The following is a 17,408-nucleotide window of genomic DNA, read 5'->3' on the forward strand; positions in this document are numbered from 1 at the left end:
CCCCTTTCCCCCCCTTCCCCCAGGGTGGGCTACCTAGCAGGATGTCTGGTTCGTGCACTGAAGGAGAGACAACCTGAACTGGATATAAACCAGCGAGATATCCTCTGTGTGGAAATTGCTGGGCTTTGTCATGATTTGGGTGAGTAACACTTGAGATGGCTTGTTGCTCTTTGAAAGCTAACCTGGATGAAAAGCTGGCTGCAAGATCAGAATATAAGAGCAGTTTGGGGCTGCTCATCGTGTCACCATATTCTGAGACAGGATTTATCTGTTCTTTTTTGGTATGGAGTACATCTGTGGAGGCAACTGCACTTGTAGTTGTACAAATGCAACTGCATTTGTAACCACCGTTAGCTAGTTTTTTTGTCTTGTTTCCATATGGTGTTTAGAGTTCTGCCCTCAGTGGCTGAAGTGTCCACTTTCTTCTGTGATGTCTTCAGGTATCTTAAGACAATTCAGGGTGAAAATTCGTGGCCTTTTCAAGAATTGTTATGATGATTTTATAATTACTTATTTTCTTCAGAGGTGGCACAGAGTAATTAATATACTCAGTGTTACTGCATTACTTGCCTGTGGTGTATGTAATGGAACTGGCATTAAGTGCAGTAGTACTTAATGTGTCTTTAGGCAAGTGTACTCGTTATAGCTGAATCTTTCTCATAGGTGGTGTCAAGATCAAGTCAAATACAAGAGAATCCCGATCCTTAGCTTGCTCAAAATATTTTTATGGACAACCAGGTCTCAGATTAAACCTGTGTAATCTTTATTTTTAAGGTCATGGGCCATTTTCACACATGTTTGATGGAAGATTTATTCCACTCACTCGTCCAGATTTGAAATGGAAGGTAGGCTTTTTGCTATTCAAGTAAAAATAGAAAAATGAAATTTTTAAAGAGAGAATAGGCTGAAGCATTTCTCCTATGAAGATAGGCTGAGAGTTAGGGTTGTTCAGCCTGGAGAAGGGAAGGCTCCGGGGGCACCTTAGAGCTCCTTCCAGTGCCTAAAGGGGGCCTACAAGCAGGCTGGAGAGGGACTTTTTACAAGGGCATGTAGTGATAGGACAAGGGGTAATGGCTTCCAAATGGAAGAGGGCTGATTTAGAATAGATATTAGGAAGAAATGTTTTAAGCTGGGGGGGGTGAGACAGTGGAACAAATTGCCCTGAGAAGCTGTGCCTGCCCCATCCCTGGATGTGTTCAAGGCCAGGTTGGACGGGGCTTGGAGCAACCTGGGCTGGTGGGAGGTGGCCCTGCCCAGGGCAGGGGGGTTGGAACTAAATGATCTTTAAGGTCTCTTCCAACTTAAACCATTCTATGATTCTATGATCGTAATTAATCTTTAAAGATTGCCAGTGATTGTGAGAATATGGTGACTGATCATCTAGCCTTTCCTTATTGCATCATTTTGATGGCATAATTAAAAACCAGAATGTTGTCTTCTAATCTTGTGATGATTTCCTTGTTGTTCTCTTTAACCGTTTGTTTGGGGAATGTCAGCCCCCTCAGCGTGACTGTGAGCAGATGCAGCCTTACTAGCAAAGCAGAAAGAGGCGTGGGGAGATGGTTGTCATGAGCATCTCTTCCCTGAAAATGCAAAAGCTCGAACTCGTGTACTTTCATGAGATCCGTTTGTGTACGCATGTCCCCTTGCTGCAGATGTCACGCTGGGTGACACAGAGGAGAAATGAAACATCTCGGTCTTGTCAAAGCCGATAGTGCAACTCTGAAGAGGCAGAATTCATTAGGACTGCATTGATCATTTTAAGCCAGCATTGGGGCTTAAAATGCCTATTGCAAGTTTTCTTCAGAATATATTTTACAGATGCAAAATAGCAACTGGGAGCTTCATTTCCAGTTTAAGATTTTAATTCAAGGCCAGAAAGTTTAATACAGTGTTTGGAATTCAAACTTTCAGAAACTTTAAACAGCATTTCAAGGGCTGTTTGCTGTGAATGAAATTTAACACCATCCTTTCAGGCCTCTCTCTGCTTATAATTACTAGGCAAAATCAGCTGAGTAATCTGCACAGCAGAATTGGTTATTTTGTCTTGGTATTGTAACTGTCTTACTGCTGTTTGTTAAAATACAAGGAGCTCTCTGCTGAAGAGTGTGTTTCTGGACTGTAGACAGGGTGATTTCCTGTTTGGTTAGATACAAAATGAATAGAAAATTGCCCAAGAGCGGCACTTTCACACCACCATGCCCAGGTGGCAGGCAGCGCTGCTGAGTTAGGAGAAAGCTGTGACACTGCAGGAAAGATGCTTAAAATTTGTAATGTGACATTTAGCTGGGTTTTTTTATTTCACAGCATGAAACTGCTTCTGTTGAAATGTTTGAGCATCTGATCACTTCCAATAAACTAGAAGAAGTCATGAAGTCATATGGTCTTGTCCTGGAAGAAGATATGATCTTCATCAAGGAACAAATAGGAGGACCTATAGATGAAATCGCTTGTGAGAAATCGGTGAGTCAGTGTACTGCTTCTGTGGTTATCCCAATAAATGCCTTTAATTTTACTGAAAGAGCAGATAATTTTGCTTCTGCTATGTTTTATTATTTATTTTTACCCCCATGAAATTCTGAGAATCCTGATACAAGAGATGCTAGAGAAGTGTAGTGTTTATTTCTCACAGTGCTTGGCAGGAGGTGGTAGCTTCACTGTGTTATGTACTTACATCTTCCCTAGAAGTTCTTATGTCAGTCTTCAGATTAGAGGAAAGCATAAGAATGTTATTTGTATTTAGTGAACCTAGTTCACTGTAACTAGGTTGGTAGAACTGAGTTTTTAATGGAACCCTTAAATGAGCAGGTTAGGATAGCAGCCTGTTCACTGGATGCCTAAAGGCAGGGGTAATGGGAGGTCCTGTTTTCAGGTGGCCCTGTGAAGAAAACATGGAGATAGTTTAGGATAACAAGCTGATAATGGATAACAAAACTGAGAACTGGCAGAGATGAGGCAATGAGCATTGCAAGCATGGCCTGAGTGCCAGAGCCACCATCAGCTTTGATGACAATAGCAAAATGTTGGGATTTATTGCAGTAACAAACACAGAGTCAGAAGAAATGTGTTGCCTCAAGGGGCAATGAAGAAGAGATTGTGATTATTAATTCTTGCATCTCTATGAAAGAATTAAATCCTCTCGCCTCACTTTAAACTTTACAGTTCTTGTCATCTCTTCAAGGACACCCATTCAGTTGCTACCAGAATTAAGAATCCATCAGTGGGAGATCTGTCCTGACAATCTGGTCCTAATCAGAATGTGTATGTTGTCCCAAACAAGCCACCCACAAGTGTTAGCACTTACCCATTATTTTCTGCTCTAGTAGTGTGTGGCTCTACCATGTGTACTTCAGCACTCTGATGACAAACACAGGGAATTCAGTCTAAGACCTTATAGGAAGGGGATATTCATTTACAAAGTCAGCAAATCAGTTGTTATCCACCCACTCGCACTCATTTACACGCAAATTTTGCTGCCCGTCACTTCCATTGATTTTGTGCCTGGTTCTTCCCAATTGTTTGGATTCTATGCCTGTTTTCCAGCAGGATAACAGGAAAAGGAGTGCCGTGCATGATACCTGGCAACCTTCTTGCCACCCTCCTGGTGTTAGGATGCAGGATCTTCCACAGGCAGTGATTTGTACTGTGGTGGTTTTGCCAGAGTACAGGCTCCTCTGCTGACAAGGCATCTGTGCTGTGATGCTACCACATCACAGGCCTTCTGGTCCTGACACAAACAACGGGTTGTTTATGTATTGAACATAAACCATGTCCCGAACATTGTCCCAGTAGCAGAGCTCTTTGTGATCAGCACAGGATATTTTTATCTATGATGTGCTCACTTCCTGCTGCTTACACACGTTTCTATTCTTATTCATATAAATTTTAATATTTCTGTAATGCAGATACCATGAAAGCCATTTATCTATTTGTATACAATGCTTTCTGCCTTCAGAATTTCAAGGCCACTTTATGGCATTTTTTGTTTAGCTAAACAAACATTAAATTTTCAAGAAAATAATGTTTATGTGCAGCCTGCATCTTATTATTTCGGCACTGTTTGCCTTATGGCTGAATTATCCCTTATGGGTTAGGAGTTTAAGTAGCTGACTGTTTAAACAATTTTTGTTTAAACATAGAATCATAGAATTGTCTAGGTTGGAAGAGACCGTTGGGATCATCGAGTCCAACTGTCTACCCTACTCTACAAAGTTCTCCCCTACACCATATCCCCCAACACCACATCTAAATGGCTCTTAAACACATCCAGAGATGGTGACTCAACCATCTCCCTGGACAGCCTATTCCAACATCTAAATAATTGTTTTAAAACTTTGCTCTATGAAGTTGTATAGTTGATTGCAGAAGACTGCAAGACAGTGGGTTTAACTAATTCCCTGAGGATTAAATGATTCCAGCCTTTTCCCCTCTTTGTTACTATGCTTTTTTTTTTTTTGGTATTTCAGTTTAGTAGAATGGAAAATGGAATACTTGTGTACATGGTTTTTATTCTTCCTGATATTCTGGGAAGTCAGCTGCTTAAACCCTAGTTCTGGATTTCTAATTCCCGACAGCTTCTGAAAGCCCTTTTATTGTCTTTGTGTTCTTTGCTACCTCAGTGTTGGAAGTTTATCACAGGCAAAGTCAAAATGTATTCCCGCTGTCTTTAAATGATTGTAGTGACAATGTTTGCATATTTTAATTTCTTACTGTTTCTGACTTTTTTTTTTCTTCTTGGCTCCCCTGTTGTTAGTGGCCCTACCGTGGTCGACAAAAGGAGAAAAGTTTCCTATATGAAATAGTAGCTAACAAAAAAAATGGCATCGACGTTGACAAGTGGGATTATTTTGCAAGGTACAAATCTTACGGGTTTTGTTTTTATTATGAATTCCTACTGAAACAATGCTACTGTACGTACAAGAGTATGATCTCATTGTTGAACGCTCTCTGTGGAATATTTTTAGGGACTGCCATCACCTAGGAATCCAGAATAATTTTGATTATAAGCGATTACTTAAATTCACTCGGGTCTGTGAAGTAAAAAACCAGAAGCATATCTGTACCCGTGACAAGGTAAGCAGTGTGTGTGAACAGAGGGAACGCTCAGCAGCAAAATGCGTGCGAGGTACAGCAGCAGACTGAGAACGCATGGGGTATGGCAAAGCCTGCCTCGGGCAGCATGGTACAGCTGCTCTCTGGATGGTAGGGGGATGCTGGTGTTGCCTGCTGGATGCTTTTTTTGAGCCCAAGAGAGGAAGAAGTAGTTGCTGCTCCAAGAACTGTTCTCAGAAGCAACTGGTTTAAGGAAGGGAGGGACAGAGGAAGCCTCTGTTTGAAAGGGCTTGTGGTGGGTCCTCCCAGGGGAGACTCTGCAAAACCATCAGCTGTGTGTGATCCTGCTCCAGGTCTTCTGAGCATGAGTTGAATGTGGCTTTGGCAAGGGGCTGCTAAAGGAGCAAGAGGTTGTCTTCTCTGCCCGGGCTTCCTGGGGTCACTGTCAGGTCTCTGCTCTCCCACGGCAGCCTGAGTCTGTTTCAAAATTCCTAAATTCTGAAGAATAACCATTCTGCTCTATGCTGCAAATGGAAGGAGGCAACTCATCTGATTCCTTGATTATTTTCGTTTTCCAATTGAGACAATGTCAAAAGTAAAAGATGATTGGGTTTTTTTGATTCAGGAAGTTGGAAATTTGTATGATATGTTCCACACACGGAATTGCCTGCACCGGCGAGCATACCAGCATAAGATTGGCAACATCATTGAAATAATGCAAGTATTATACTTTCTTTTTCTTGCATACCATTTACTTTTAAATTCTTGAAACTGTTTATCCATTTGGAATATTCATATAATCAATAAGGTGTGACATACAATAAAAGCTTCTGGGCTATATAACCCAATTCTTTTGGCAAGGCTCAGTGCTTAGAGTATCATAGAGGCTGTGATTACAAAAAAAAAAAAAAAGGACAACAACATCCTTCCACATGAAATTCAATTAACGGAAACTTACTAAACCCCTGAAGAAGCATAGGACCAGAAGTGCTTATGCTGTTTTAATTGGTGACAGCTGAAGTCAAATCTTTATCTACAACTTAGAGATCATTTAGCTCAAACTGCTTGGTTAATAGAGCAAGGTTACTGACAGAGTGAAGGAACGAGCAAGCTTACTGTAGCTCAGCTGAGGCCTGACTTTGTGTTTATGTAATGCACAACAGGAATTGTTCAGGACCAACTCAGCTGGTTACCTGCATTTGTACCTCTCTTGTTGGTGTCTATAGAAGTTTCCCTATAGAATTATTCTTTTACTTTTCTTAAAAAGCAGAAATACTAGTATCCCCAAATACTTTTTCAGTAGGATCTTGGCTACTGAGTAGCCATCTACTGCGTTTGGAAACAAAGAACACAGAGGATTACATAGTACAAGAGTGATTCATGACTACTATCATTTCATAAGCTTCAGCTCCTGGTTTAGTGATCCTCTAAAACTCAAGACTAAAAATGCCAAGGTTTCAGAGTACCTACATGTGAGGAATAAAACAGCCAAGGAGTTTAGTTCTTGGCTTACCATAATTGTAGCCGCCTATCCAAATGAACTGGAAATGCCAGCAAGAGGTACAGGGAACTCTAGAACTTGATCTTTAGAACACCAGTTTTTCCCACCTGAAAACACCACATGTTCATGATGCTCTAACTTTAGAATGCTTTGTATTCTCTCTGTTAACTCCTGGAGCAACGAGCCTGTAAAAGGATACAGTCATCTATGAGGCAGCCTCACTGCAGCTGAGTGACCATGTCACTGTCTTGCAGGGTTCTGCAATCGTCCAAGCAATGTTAAGTTCATAGTCTGAAGCAGAACAAAGTGCACTTGCTCATTCATTGAAAGAAGGTTATGGTCTGATCTGAACCTGTTTTCAGTAAATGGAAAGACTGTTGAAATGTGCAATGACAGTGTGGAGACAGGAGACATACTGCAGTGCAATCAGGGTCTGCTGTGTGCTTGGGGTATAGTTTCATCTGTTGTCTTCTATTTATAACATGCTAATGCATTTCTTTTTTGACTCTTGAGCAATAAGGTCTTCCGAAATGATGCTTTAAGTCTTAATTTTGTCTCAAACTAGGATTACAGAAGCCTTTCAAAAGGCAGACAAATTTTTTAAAATAGAAGGCTCTGGAGGAAAAGTGTACCAGATTTCTACAGCAATGGAGGACATGGAAGCCTACACTAAGCTAACTGGTATGAGCTCTCAGATTTATTTTTTTTTTAAAGCAAAAGAACATGAGTACCTGTTAAATGCGTTTTTACAGCTGGGTCCTTGCCCATGACTGCTCAAGTACTGCTTTTGTGCACAGGTGGTGGGGCAGACCAGGACCGTCCAATTTCTGTGCTCTCATATCTTGCATGGAGAGCAAGACTTTCTAGTTTAAATTACTTTTATGGAGGGCGGGAGAGAGAGAGAATCACCAACTTCTTATGTTCTGCAAGCATTCAAATTCAGATTATCGCAAGCAGTGCGGTCAGGAGGTCCTGCCTATGCCCTGAGTTTGCTGCACTTGTCACAAGTGGGATGTAAGTCAGCTCTAAGGTCTAGCTACAGCAGGTACTCTGTGTGTGTTGCAGTGTGAAACTAACCCCAAGCCAGGTTTCAAAGGGCTCTGATGTGGTCTGATTTGATTTGCTTGAGACATTGCTACCCTGCTTGCAAATATAACAGAAGAAAACAGAATATATGGGCAACTTAGTTTAATGCTGAAAGTTTCTGGTTGCTTGGGTAAGAGCTTATGAGAATTGTTCTCGCAGGGTTAAGTACACAGAGCAGCAACCTACTTGAAGACATGTGGGGGGAACTCCAGCATGGTTACAGAGTGAAGCAAACAAGAGCTGAGACCTGTGATGTTTTCCTGGAAAAACAGTGGCACTGCTCACAGCCACTTCTCAAGGTCTGGCTCAGTGCTCTGAAGAGGAAACACAGAGAAATTACTGAATTCATGGAAAGTGTCTTGAGTTGTGTAGTAATGTAGTTCCATGGCTTCACACCACCATGGTGTCTTGATTTTGTCTGCTCCTTCTGGTCTTCTCTGTGAGGCACACCAGCGTTCCTCTGGTTGGTGTTCAGTGCTGTGCCGTGCCCTTACCAGCTTGGTGCAGTGTGGGGGATGGAGACCAGCGTGGGCAAGGCAGACCCTGCTACACTGAGGGGTTTGTAGTTGGGTGACTGCAGGGTAGAGGATGCTGCAGACCCTGCTGAAGAGTGCTCCCAAGTGCTGGCTGCTCTTGCAGTACCTGTGAGCTACAGCTCATGAGGACTCCCAAGGCATCTTTCCTGAGTACAAGACAACTTTCCTGAGTTTCCATCACCAAGCCTTGGCTGGCCAACAGAGAGACTCAAGAATTCCTATCTTTGGTCCATGGACAAGGTGACAGAGGCTGAGAGTGCTGTTGCAGAGGATCCTGCGTGCCTTAACCTGTGTCATGCTAAAGTCTTTGTGCTGGCAATCCTTCATCTGCCACAGCAACATTTAGTCTGACCCTAGACCTGCTGTGTTGAGCGGACGAAGGGGCTGCATAGAGTGCTGAGATGAGGAGCTGCCTGGCCTCTCTGACACTGCCGTGCCTCTGCCCCAGGGGAGAAGCGTCTGGCTCTGAGTGGCAGTAGTGATTGGAGAGCATGAATTGCAGTGTTGGGCTGTGGAAGGCTGGGCCAAAAGGCAAGAACTGAGATTAAGTTCTTTGTGGGCTGGGATCTGTTCCCTGGGGGCTGTCTGGACTGCAAGATCAGCCGTGCTAGCAAGTTAGCATCAGGGACCTGTTGTAACTGCCTGGTGACCTGCGGTAACTGGTGAGGAGCACAGCTCAGGGCAAGGGTACCAGGACTGTCCCAGCCTCTTACAGTCTGTTGCAGCAAGGAGCTGCTTGCTGGGGCTGTGCTGTTCTCAACAAGGAGAGTTGAACAGCAAGGAGAGTGATGTGAGGAGTTTGCCAACATCAGATGTAACAGTGGACCACGAAGAATATTCTCTTAAACCAAGACACTGCCTTCGCTGCATCCGGAGATTGTACATGGGGGCTTCTGAGAGGACAATAGGCTTGTTTTCAGTAGTCCATGATGAGTGATGCTTCTGTGAAACTGTCCATTTGCCTCTTGGATCTTTGCAAATGATAAACCTCTGTGAGGTTCTGCAGCAGAAAGTTCCCTAGCTTTCTTTCATGAGGGGTGAAGAACCACTGTTAATTTTCAATTTGTTGACTCCTGATTTGACAGCAAATCCTAGTTTTAGTAAAGGATGAGACAGCAAACCATTCCTTGTCACTACTGCTTTTGCAAAATGGATGTGTTCATGGGCTTCTTATTTTACCTGTATTATCTCTTCTGTCAGTCTGAAGAGACCTAATCCATTGTTCCTTGTGGAGAGGTTCCTGACTTTGATCGGCTTTGTCCAGAAAAACAACCCTCAGTTAAGGCTGTTTTGGTACATGGCTCATAGCTTGCTTCTGGAGTGTGTTGGGAGCTTCTTAAGGTAGTTGCACTCCTAGAGGACCTGGGAAATGGGAATAGATACAAAGTGCAGCTGTGTTGGTTGTGACAGGTGTGACAGCATCCTGACAGCAGCAGTTTCTTTAGGACAGCCAGAAGCAACCTTTCTGCTCTGAAACCACATGAAAAGAAACCCGTGTCTTGCTGCTTGTACTGATGGTGGGGAACACACTGTACTTCATTGTCATGTGGAGACAGGAGGGGGGACTTTGATGCTAGTGTCCAAAGTCTGAGAAATTCTGAAGGTTTAACGGAAATACTTTATTCTTGTACAAGATCAAATACCCTTGTCCCTGAGCCAGTTAGTGCTGGGGTTTAGGATATTCTGCTGAACAAGATTGGCTAAATAAGAATAGGAAGCAACTTTCCAGTGAAATAATAAAACTTGTTGCAAGGGTGAGAATTGAGCTAGTTTTTCTGTCAACATCTGTTACAAATCTGTTGATAATCAAGATGATATTGCGACTTCTCAGTTGCCAGGCTTACTATGTTCAGTCATTCTCTGAAAGTGAGTATCTTCCCCGAACCAGCAGGTTTTCGTGTTGCTTTAACCTTTGTCCCTGTACATGCATTTTGCTGTGACACTGGATTTTGACATACTTAACAAAAATCAATGCAACTTTGGCAGATAATATCTACTTGGAGATTCTGCACTCAAGTGGTTCAGAACTGAAAGAGGCACGAGAAATTTTGCGTAAAATAGAACGGCGTGAATTATACAAGTTTTTAGGAGAGACTCAACCTGAAACAATGAGGGAAATTGTACAGGTAATGTCCATTGCTGGAAGATTCTGAATTCTGTCCCTGTAAAAACGTTCTCTTAAGTTGCTGACCATCTTTTTTTTCCCCTTTATCTCTGTATGGGGTTTGTTTGTTCTGTTTTTGGGTTTTTTTGCTTAACTGCTATTCCAAAAATACTGTCAAAAGTTCTACTGTCTTTACGTAGCTGAGCCCTGAAACATGCTTATAGGAAACTGGGAAGAGTTTTATCTACAAACAGCCAGGATAACAGCAAGAGCTGGAAATTCAGAAGTTGATTATTGCAGAAATATTTCGAGAAAAACTATTTTCTGAAAAATACAAAATTGCATAAAAAGCTGTTCTAGTCCCGTGACTGAGAAGGTTATTACTATCATCTTGTGTTGGTTACAATTTCAAAATAATAAGGAACACTTGCTTTGAATTGTAATTAATGTGCTTTATTTTGAGAACAAATGTCAAAGTGACAATAACCTCCAATTTCTTGGTATTAAACTCTATACTTAGCATGAGCATGCGTGTATTTTTTCTAGTGTTTGCTTTTCAAAGCACTTGTCAGACATCAGTTTAACTGCTGTTGTCTTATTTCGAAATAATGTTATGGTAGCTGACATTACTTCAGATGGCTCAGACTTTCTTGTAGTGTTCTGTACCATGTTATCAAATCATCAGTTAATTATCTCTTAACTTCAGCCATTTTTGCCTAAAATTTTCCATGCAAAATTTCCAGAAGTGGCTGACTGTATCTGTAAAGCTTCAATAAAAATAATTCAGCTCTTTTAAAAATGTTAGAGAAGGACTACTAGATGTCTTACTGCTCTGTTCATCTGTTTGTTAGAAGAGAAGATTTGCTTGTGTTCTTTGTCTAAGATAAAGCAGCGTTAAGAGATTCTGTATTAAAAAAGTAGGAAATAGGAGGAAGGAAAACATCTTCAGACAAAGGTCAGCACAAGGTGAAATGGTTGTACATGGATTGTCAAGTTTCTGCCCTTCTGAGCAGGAGTTCAGGATAGATAGCTTGACAGATAGGGAGATGGGCAGGAGAGTGAATGGCATGCATACCACTTTGAAACAGTTTCTTTTAGAAGCCTGGTTAATGAAAAGAAAAACTATCACTTCAAAAGTCCATCTGGAGGTGTTGAGTCTTGGGATATCCAGTGTGTTGTTGTGAAGGGAGACTGGGTCGCTGTTGGTGCCATGATTATATCCAGCCAGTGCTTTGCAGCTTCTGATGCTCAGCTGAGGGACTGGGGGAGAATTTTTCCCCCTGTGGTGCAGGAGTTGCCTGTTGCAGGACTGTTGGAGGCTCAGCTTCCTCTGAAGTGCTGGAGGTGAGCAGTGGCTAGACAAGACATAGCTGTGTGTGTTCTACTCCTTCAGAGACTGCAGTGATGTGATGTTTAGAATCACAGAGTGGTTTGACTTGGAAGGGACCTTTAAAGGCCATCTAGTCCTATCTCCCCTGCCGTGAGCAGGGGCATCTTCAACTAGAACAGGTTGCTCAAAGCCCCGTCTGGTTTTGTGATCCTCAAGCTGGCCCAGAGCCAGGAACACATCCCAAATACTTACAGACTTCTTAAATTCAAAGCTGTTTCCAGTTAGTCCAAACTGGAAGAGGTAACTTAAAAAAAGCAAGCAAACAACAACAAAAAAAAGGAGAAAGCATACATTCTGATACAGAATAGAAATAGAATAGCTTATAAACAGGCTGCCTCCTGCTGGTTGCCTCCTGGGAATTCTTTCCTCTAGGCTTGCTGTCAGTCTGAACCTTTCCTTGGCTTCTTGAGTTACAACAAACCATCTATATGCCTCACCTTGGCATTATGTGTGATTTCCCTACTCTTAGCAGTCTCCCCATCTTTGCAATGGACAAATCGGCAGCATAAAAAATGCTGCTAGTTAAATTCGTTCCCTTCTGGATCTGTCTCCTGGCTGCTCTGTGCTGTACTCGAAGCTTTCCTCCCAGGAGGCTCAGTTGCTCCCAGGAAATACTGTTTCGTCAAATCTTGCATCTTCCCCAGAACATAGCAGCCCTGGACAAAGGTAAACAGACAACCTTCTCTGTCCTGCTCAGCGCCAGCCTTTTAATGAGAACATAGACATTTCCATGAGCAACTGCTCTCTATCACACCATGCTCCTCTGCTTCGCTTTAGCCTAGCTGTCGGCAGGGAATATTCTCTCAGGTCCAAAACCAGACAAAAGCCCCTTGTGGGTTTCAACTTTTGAAGTAGGTTGCCATCCCTTCCTTAGTTTGCCTAGGAGCTTGCTGCTGCTGTTTGGTTGGTTGTTTTTTTTTTTTTTTTAATAGTGATCAATGACATTACTGATCTTCTCTGTCTTGTTTTTGTTGGCTTTTTTAAAATATGTTTTAATGTATAGATATAAAAGCTTTATTAGAGGGTGAGATACTGCAGCCCTTCATTAAAAAGAAAAAAAAAAAAACTTCAGTAAAAAAGTTTAGTATTCAGCTTTGGGGAACTTAATTGCAAAATATTTGTATTAGTAAAACAATTGCTTGAAGGTACTTATTTTCTGCTTTCATGGAGACTTTAACATCCTGGATGGGGAGACTGACACACACACACACACACACTCTCTGTCTCTCTCTCTCTCTCTGTCTCTCTCTCTCTCTCTGTCTCTCTCTCTCTCTCTGTCTCTCTCTCTCTCTCTCTCGTTCTTCCCCCCCCCACCCCCATCCCCTGCTTTGTTATTGTCATCAGCTGTAAAACTCTTCCCCCAGAGGCTGGCAGTATTATATATCAATGATATAAGCTTGTTTCGTTTCTAAAAACTGGTAGAAAACTTATAGCTAAGGTATACAAGGATTCAAACAACCAGATTGCTGGAAGAAGAGTCTGTCAAACCATGAAGAAATGAAAGCTTTAGTTTAGTGACATGTTCTGTCATGCATTTTGTTGCCTTGGTCTAGACTGATGGTGCATAAATGTAATCAGTTACTGTCTTTTTTTCAGAATAATAGCCTGGCAGAAAGCATTGCTAATTCCAAGCCAGAAAAGGATCCTCCAGATGTGGAGCTAAAGGCTGAAGATTTCATAATTGATGCAAGTATCTGTCAGAGTGGGTTCAGAGTAAAAACTTCAGTCACAGAGGGCCTTGTATACCATAGTGTATTTCACCGTAGTGAAAATTAGAGATAATGCTTCAATACACTGCAAAGTGAAAAAACAAAACCACAGGGTTGCCTGCCGTACGAGCTGCTCAGCTCAAGGCTCTGAGAGCAGCAAGATTCCCCTGGGGGAGGTTTGCTGTGGCTGGGAGGGCCTTGGGGCAGAGGCTTGGGACAGCTTCACTGTCCTTCGGGCAATTCTGCTCCCAGTGACAAATGTGTTCTCCCATGACTGTCCTCACTCTGAAAAGGAGCAGCAGGGAAACCTTTGAGTTTTAGCGTGTGTGTGTTAAAGTCAGCAGTCTAGGAACCGCTGCTGCGGAGTTGACACTGTTTTCCTTGTCCCACAAATTAAAGTTGTGGGGAAATGGGCTCCTCCCTGCTGACCACAAAACTGTTGGTGTACCAAGCAGATGTAAATAACATTGTCTAAACTTCATGTTTAAAATTGTAAGCTCTCCTACTGCCTCCACAGGCTATGTGTTTTGGGGGAGGCACAGACTGGCAAGGGACCAGCATGCTTCCGCTGTTTGAAACTGGAGCATTTCAGAGCACAACTGGTAACTGGTTGGTGTAAATGTGAATATTCACCTGTCAGCTTCAGAGCAAAAGGTGGTGGAAGAAAAGATATGAAATGCAAATACCAGATTGTTTTATTAAGTAATCATGTATTAATTACTGTTCCATTTGATTAGTGTCATTTACAGAAGTATAGTGATCCTTTTGTATTTATGGTGAGAAAACTAAAGACAAACATTAACAAATGCCATTTTCTTTGTTTTGCATGCAAGGTTGTCAATATGGATTATGGAATGAAAGAACAGAATCCCATTGATAATGTTCTCTTCTATTGCAAGGCTGATCCTTCCAAGGCAGTCAAGATCAGTAAAGAACAGGTAGTCTTTTCTTTTCCTCAACTGGCTTCTGAAGGGCATCTTCTTCACAGCTTGCCATGGAAGTGATTACAGTCCTTCGTGGTAGTTCTTGCAGTAGTTCTGGAAGAGAGTTGTGGAGAGGTGGTGGAATCCATGTCCTTGCAGGTCTTCAGTGTGTGTTGTACTACAGCAGTCTGGAGCCCTGACAGCCTTTGCGTATGAACAGTGAATACTTGAGTACACTGGGAGTCTTAGAAAAAATACAGCTGATTTGGATAAAGCTCATGGATTGTAGTGGGATGTTTTTTACTGCCTTTGATTTGTATTCAAATGAAAAAAATTGAAGTTCAGTGGACTCTGAATTCCAAGAAATACTAAAGCTTATTTCTTTTTTATTCCAAAGGTTTCAAAGCTTTTACCCATGAGGTTTGCAGAGCAGGTTATCCGGGTTTACTGCAGAAGTCAGGATCCAGCTATTGTTTCAGCTGCAAAACAGTATTTTATTCAGTGGTGTATAGAGAAGGATTTCACCAAACCACAGGTAACAAATTCAGGTGTTATTTTTCTTGTTCTTAGTACTGTTCACCTTTGTCCATAACCTTGCTCTTTCATTAAAAAAACTTGGCATTTAGGCCTCACTAACTTCTGATTTTTAAGATGGCTCGCATCTGGGTGTGCTTTGGTTTCACTGAAATAGTGATGGATTTGCATTGATTTAACTTATGTAATTTGAAATGTCATGTTTTTATAACAAGAGCGTCCACACAGGCACTCACTAGTTCATGGATACAGGTTTCCTCATACAAAGGCTCAGATCAGTTCTTCTATTGCTTTCCCTCCTTTCCTTCCCTGTTCACCAGCTGTTAAACTCACTCCTCCCCTAGGAGGTTCGCTGTCAGTCCATTTGCTCTGGGTTAGAGTGAAAATACCTGTGGGAACAAGATTGCAAATCTCTACTCTTTGGGCAACTAGTCCATAGTCTGAGTGCTTGGAAGGCCTTATCTGTTCTCTGTCTCCCTTTCCCGCCAGCTCTCAGAACATTCAAGTTTCCAGCTGCGAGGAAGGAAGAGGGTATGTTCATCTGACGTTTTGTTCTGGGAATAGCGTCAGAGCTGAACTAGAAAGTAAAATGGGGAACCTAAAGCAGAACCTGAGTCCATATGTCTTGCTTTGCATTCCTCCTGCATTCTCCTGGTGGTGGAGAAGACTGTAACAATCATAGCTGTAAACTGGTGATGTGTGATACAGCATGCCCATCACATTCCCCTTGCAGGAAGGTGGGTGCCTTCATCTAAAGGAAAATTACTCTGTGTTGATACTTCCAGTGCATCCATCTCTGTAGGGAAGCAGTAAGTTTTTCTCAGTAAAAAATGCTAATGGAACCACTCTGCTCTGTGCATGAGCTGTGAAGTTTCTAGGCTGGAACCGTCCGTAGATTTGATAGATGTGCTGGCAAATCGGCTGTTACATTTCTCCCCTAGTGGTTGGCTTTCACTTTTGTTTGCCTGATAGTCATACCAGGGAAAGAAGTAGCTTTCTTCAGCTCCATGCACTCTTTCAGATATTTTCCACTACCTAGGATCAAGCCTCAAACTAAAATAAATGCTTATATTAAAATCTCCAAGTTGCTTAAACGTCGCGTGAACAGTTTGTTCTGTTCCTTTTCATCAAGTATGTTATATCCCTGACTTTGCCTCTTAGACACCCTCAAGTCTCATTTGGGGAAAGAGCTACATCCTCTGAAATGAAAGGCCACACGGCAGATGAATCTTCTTATGTGCTGGAGCATGAACAACTTCTTTTAAGGCTCGTTCTTATGACATACTTCTGGCATCTTTCTTTCAGGAGCAGTTAATTTCAGAAGGGCTTTTCACAAATGGATTGAGCAACAAGCTTTCTCTGCTTGTAGCTTGTAGAGCATTGTCTCCTGCTTCCTGTAAGCATGTCCTCCTGCTTCCGACATATGTGTATCGCAGGCCCTGGCATGTTGCAGAACACAGCAGCGTGCGTCTCACCAGCTTATTTCTAAGCTTAGAGAGCTTATTGCTCTCTTGTCTGTGTTTGCAGTGCCTGACCACTAGATTAAGACATCTATCTGACAAGGATGAGCACCTCTGCCTTCAGCCATACCAGTTACTGTAACAACGTTAAGTACCTTAAGACAGTGAAAGGCACATCCAAGCACCTGCACCTGGTAGATTGCAACAGTTTTAGATGAGATACTGTGGCAAATTCAGAGGAAACACTTAGAATAATGTTTCCGGTTCATATACCAATGCTCAAAACGCAAGCCCACTGGTCTTCCTAGATTTGCTGGTAACAATTTAGGAAGAGGTGAACTGCCAGTGGTGAAAGCTTCTCATGTATTTTTTTTTCTCCCCACCAGATGCTACCACTGACTACAGCAGTTTCCATCTCAGGGATGTTCGTTAATTTATTATGCTTCTAGGACCTTGCATTTATTTTTTTTTCTATTAAATCTGATACTGAGCTGCATTTCCCCTGCGTTAAGACAGAAATCAAAACTGAATGTACTATCATTAATGTTTTCTGATTTTTTTAATAATAGGATAGTGATGTGGTTGCCCCTCATCTAACTCCAATGAAGGAAAGCTGGAATAACATGAGAGATGATGAATGCAGGACAGCTTCCGAACCCAGCTGCAAGCACAGACTTCCTTTTGACAAGTAACACTTTTACTTTTGCACTATTCAGTCTGCTTCTTCAGAAGATGAGTAAAACTGAGCAGCAACTCTTTTAAAAGCCAGTTGGCTGGACTGCAAAAATGTATAGAACAATGCAAAAATGCATTTTACAATACAGTATGTTTTAATGTAGGTACTTAAAGTGCATATTGCAAATGGGCTTTTTAAAAAATTAACAACTTATTACAACAGAGCAAACTCAATTCTCATTTATTTTTGAATGTATTGGCACTCTGTAGCAAGAGTAACTTTAAAAATTGCAATTCGTTGTTATTACAAGAAGTGCTGAAGGCACGTTATTGTTCCTTCTAGTCCTGATCCCTTCTTAAGATGAGTATGATATTGCATGAGCTAGCAGAAAAACTTCCAGCTCAGGTTTTTGTTGTTTTGGGTTTTTTTTTTTTTCA

General features: G+C 41.9%; 1 protein-coding gene across 1 annotated transcript in view; it reads left to right on the forward strand.

Moving 5' to 3' along the window:
• The window catches only part of SAMHD1 (SAM domain and HD domain 1), a 30,658-nt gene extending 13,599 nt beyond the window's left edge, over window positions 1-17,059 (forward strand). The window contains exons 4-15 of the mRNA XM_009886339.1: window positions 24-139; window positions 775-845; window positions 2,308-2,463; window positions 4,754-4,854; window positions 4,965-5,073; window positions 5,678-5,769; window positions 7,119-7,234; window positions 10,162-10,301; window positions 13,266-13,355; window positions 14,212-14,316; window positions 14,699-14,836; window positions 16,865-17,059. Of these exons, the coding sequence (XP_009884641.1) occupies window positions 24-139; window positions 775-845; window positions 2,308-2,463; window positions 4,754-4,854; window positions 4,965-5,073; window positions 5,678-5,769; window positions 7,119-7,234; window positions 10,162-10,301; window positions 13,266-13,355; window positions 14,212-14,316; window positions 14,699-14,836; window positions 16,865-16,987 (1,357 nt within the window). The 3' untranslated portion in view covers window positions 16,988-17,059. The remainder of the gene's footprint in view (window positions 1-23; window positions 140-774; window positions 846-2,307; window positions 2,464-4,753; window positions 4,855-4,964; window positions 5,074-5,677; window positions 5,770-7,118; window positions 7,235-10,161; window positions 10,302-13,265; window positions 13,356-14,211; window positions 14,317-14,698; window positions 14,837-16,864) is intronic.
• The last annotated feature ends 349 nt before the right edge of the window (window positions 17,060-17,408 follow it).

Source organism: Charadrius vociferus, unplaced genomic scaffold (genome assembly GCF_000708025.1).
Source record: "Charadrius vociferus isolate BGI_N301 unplaced genomic scaffold, ASM70802v2 scaffold225, whole genome shotgun sequence".
Taxonomy (NCBI): Eukaryota; Metazoa; Chordata; class Aves; order Charadriiformes; family Charadriidae; genus Charadrius; species Charadrius vociferus.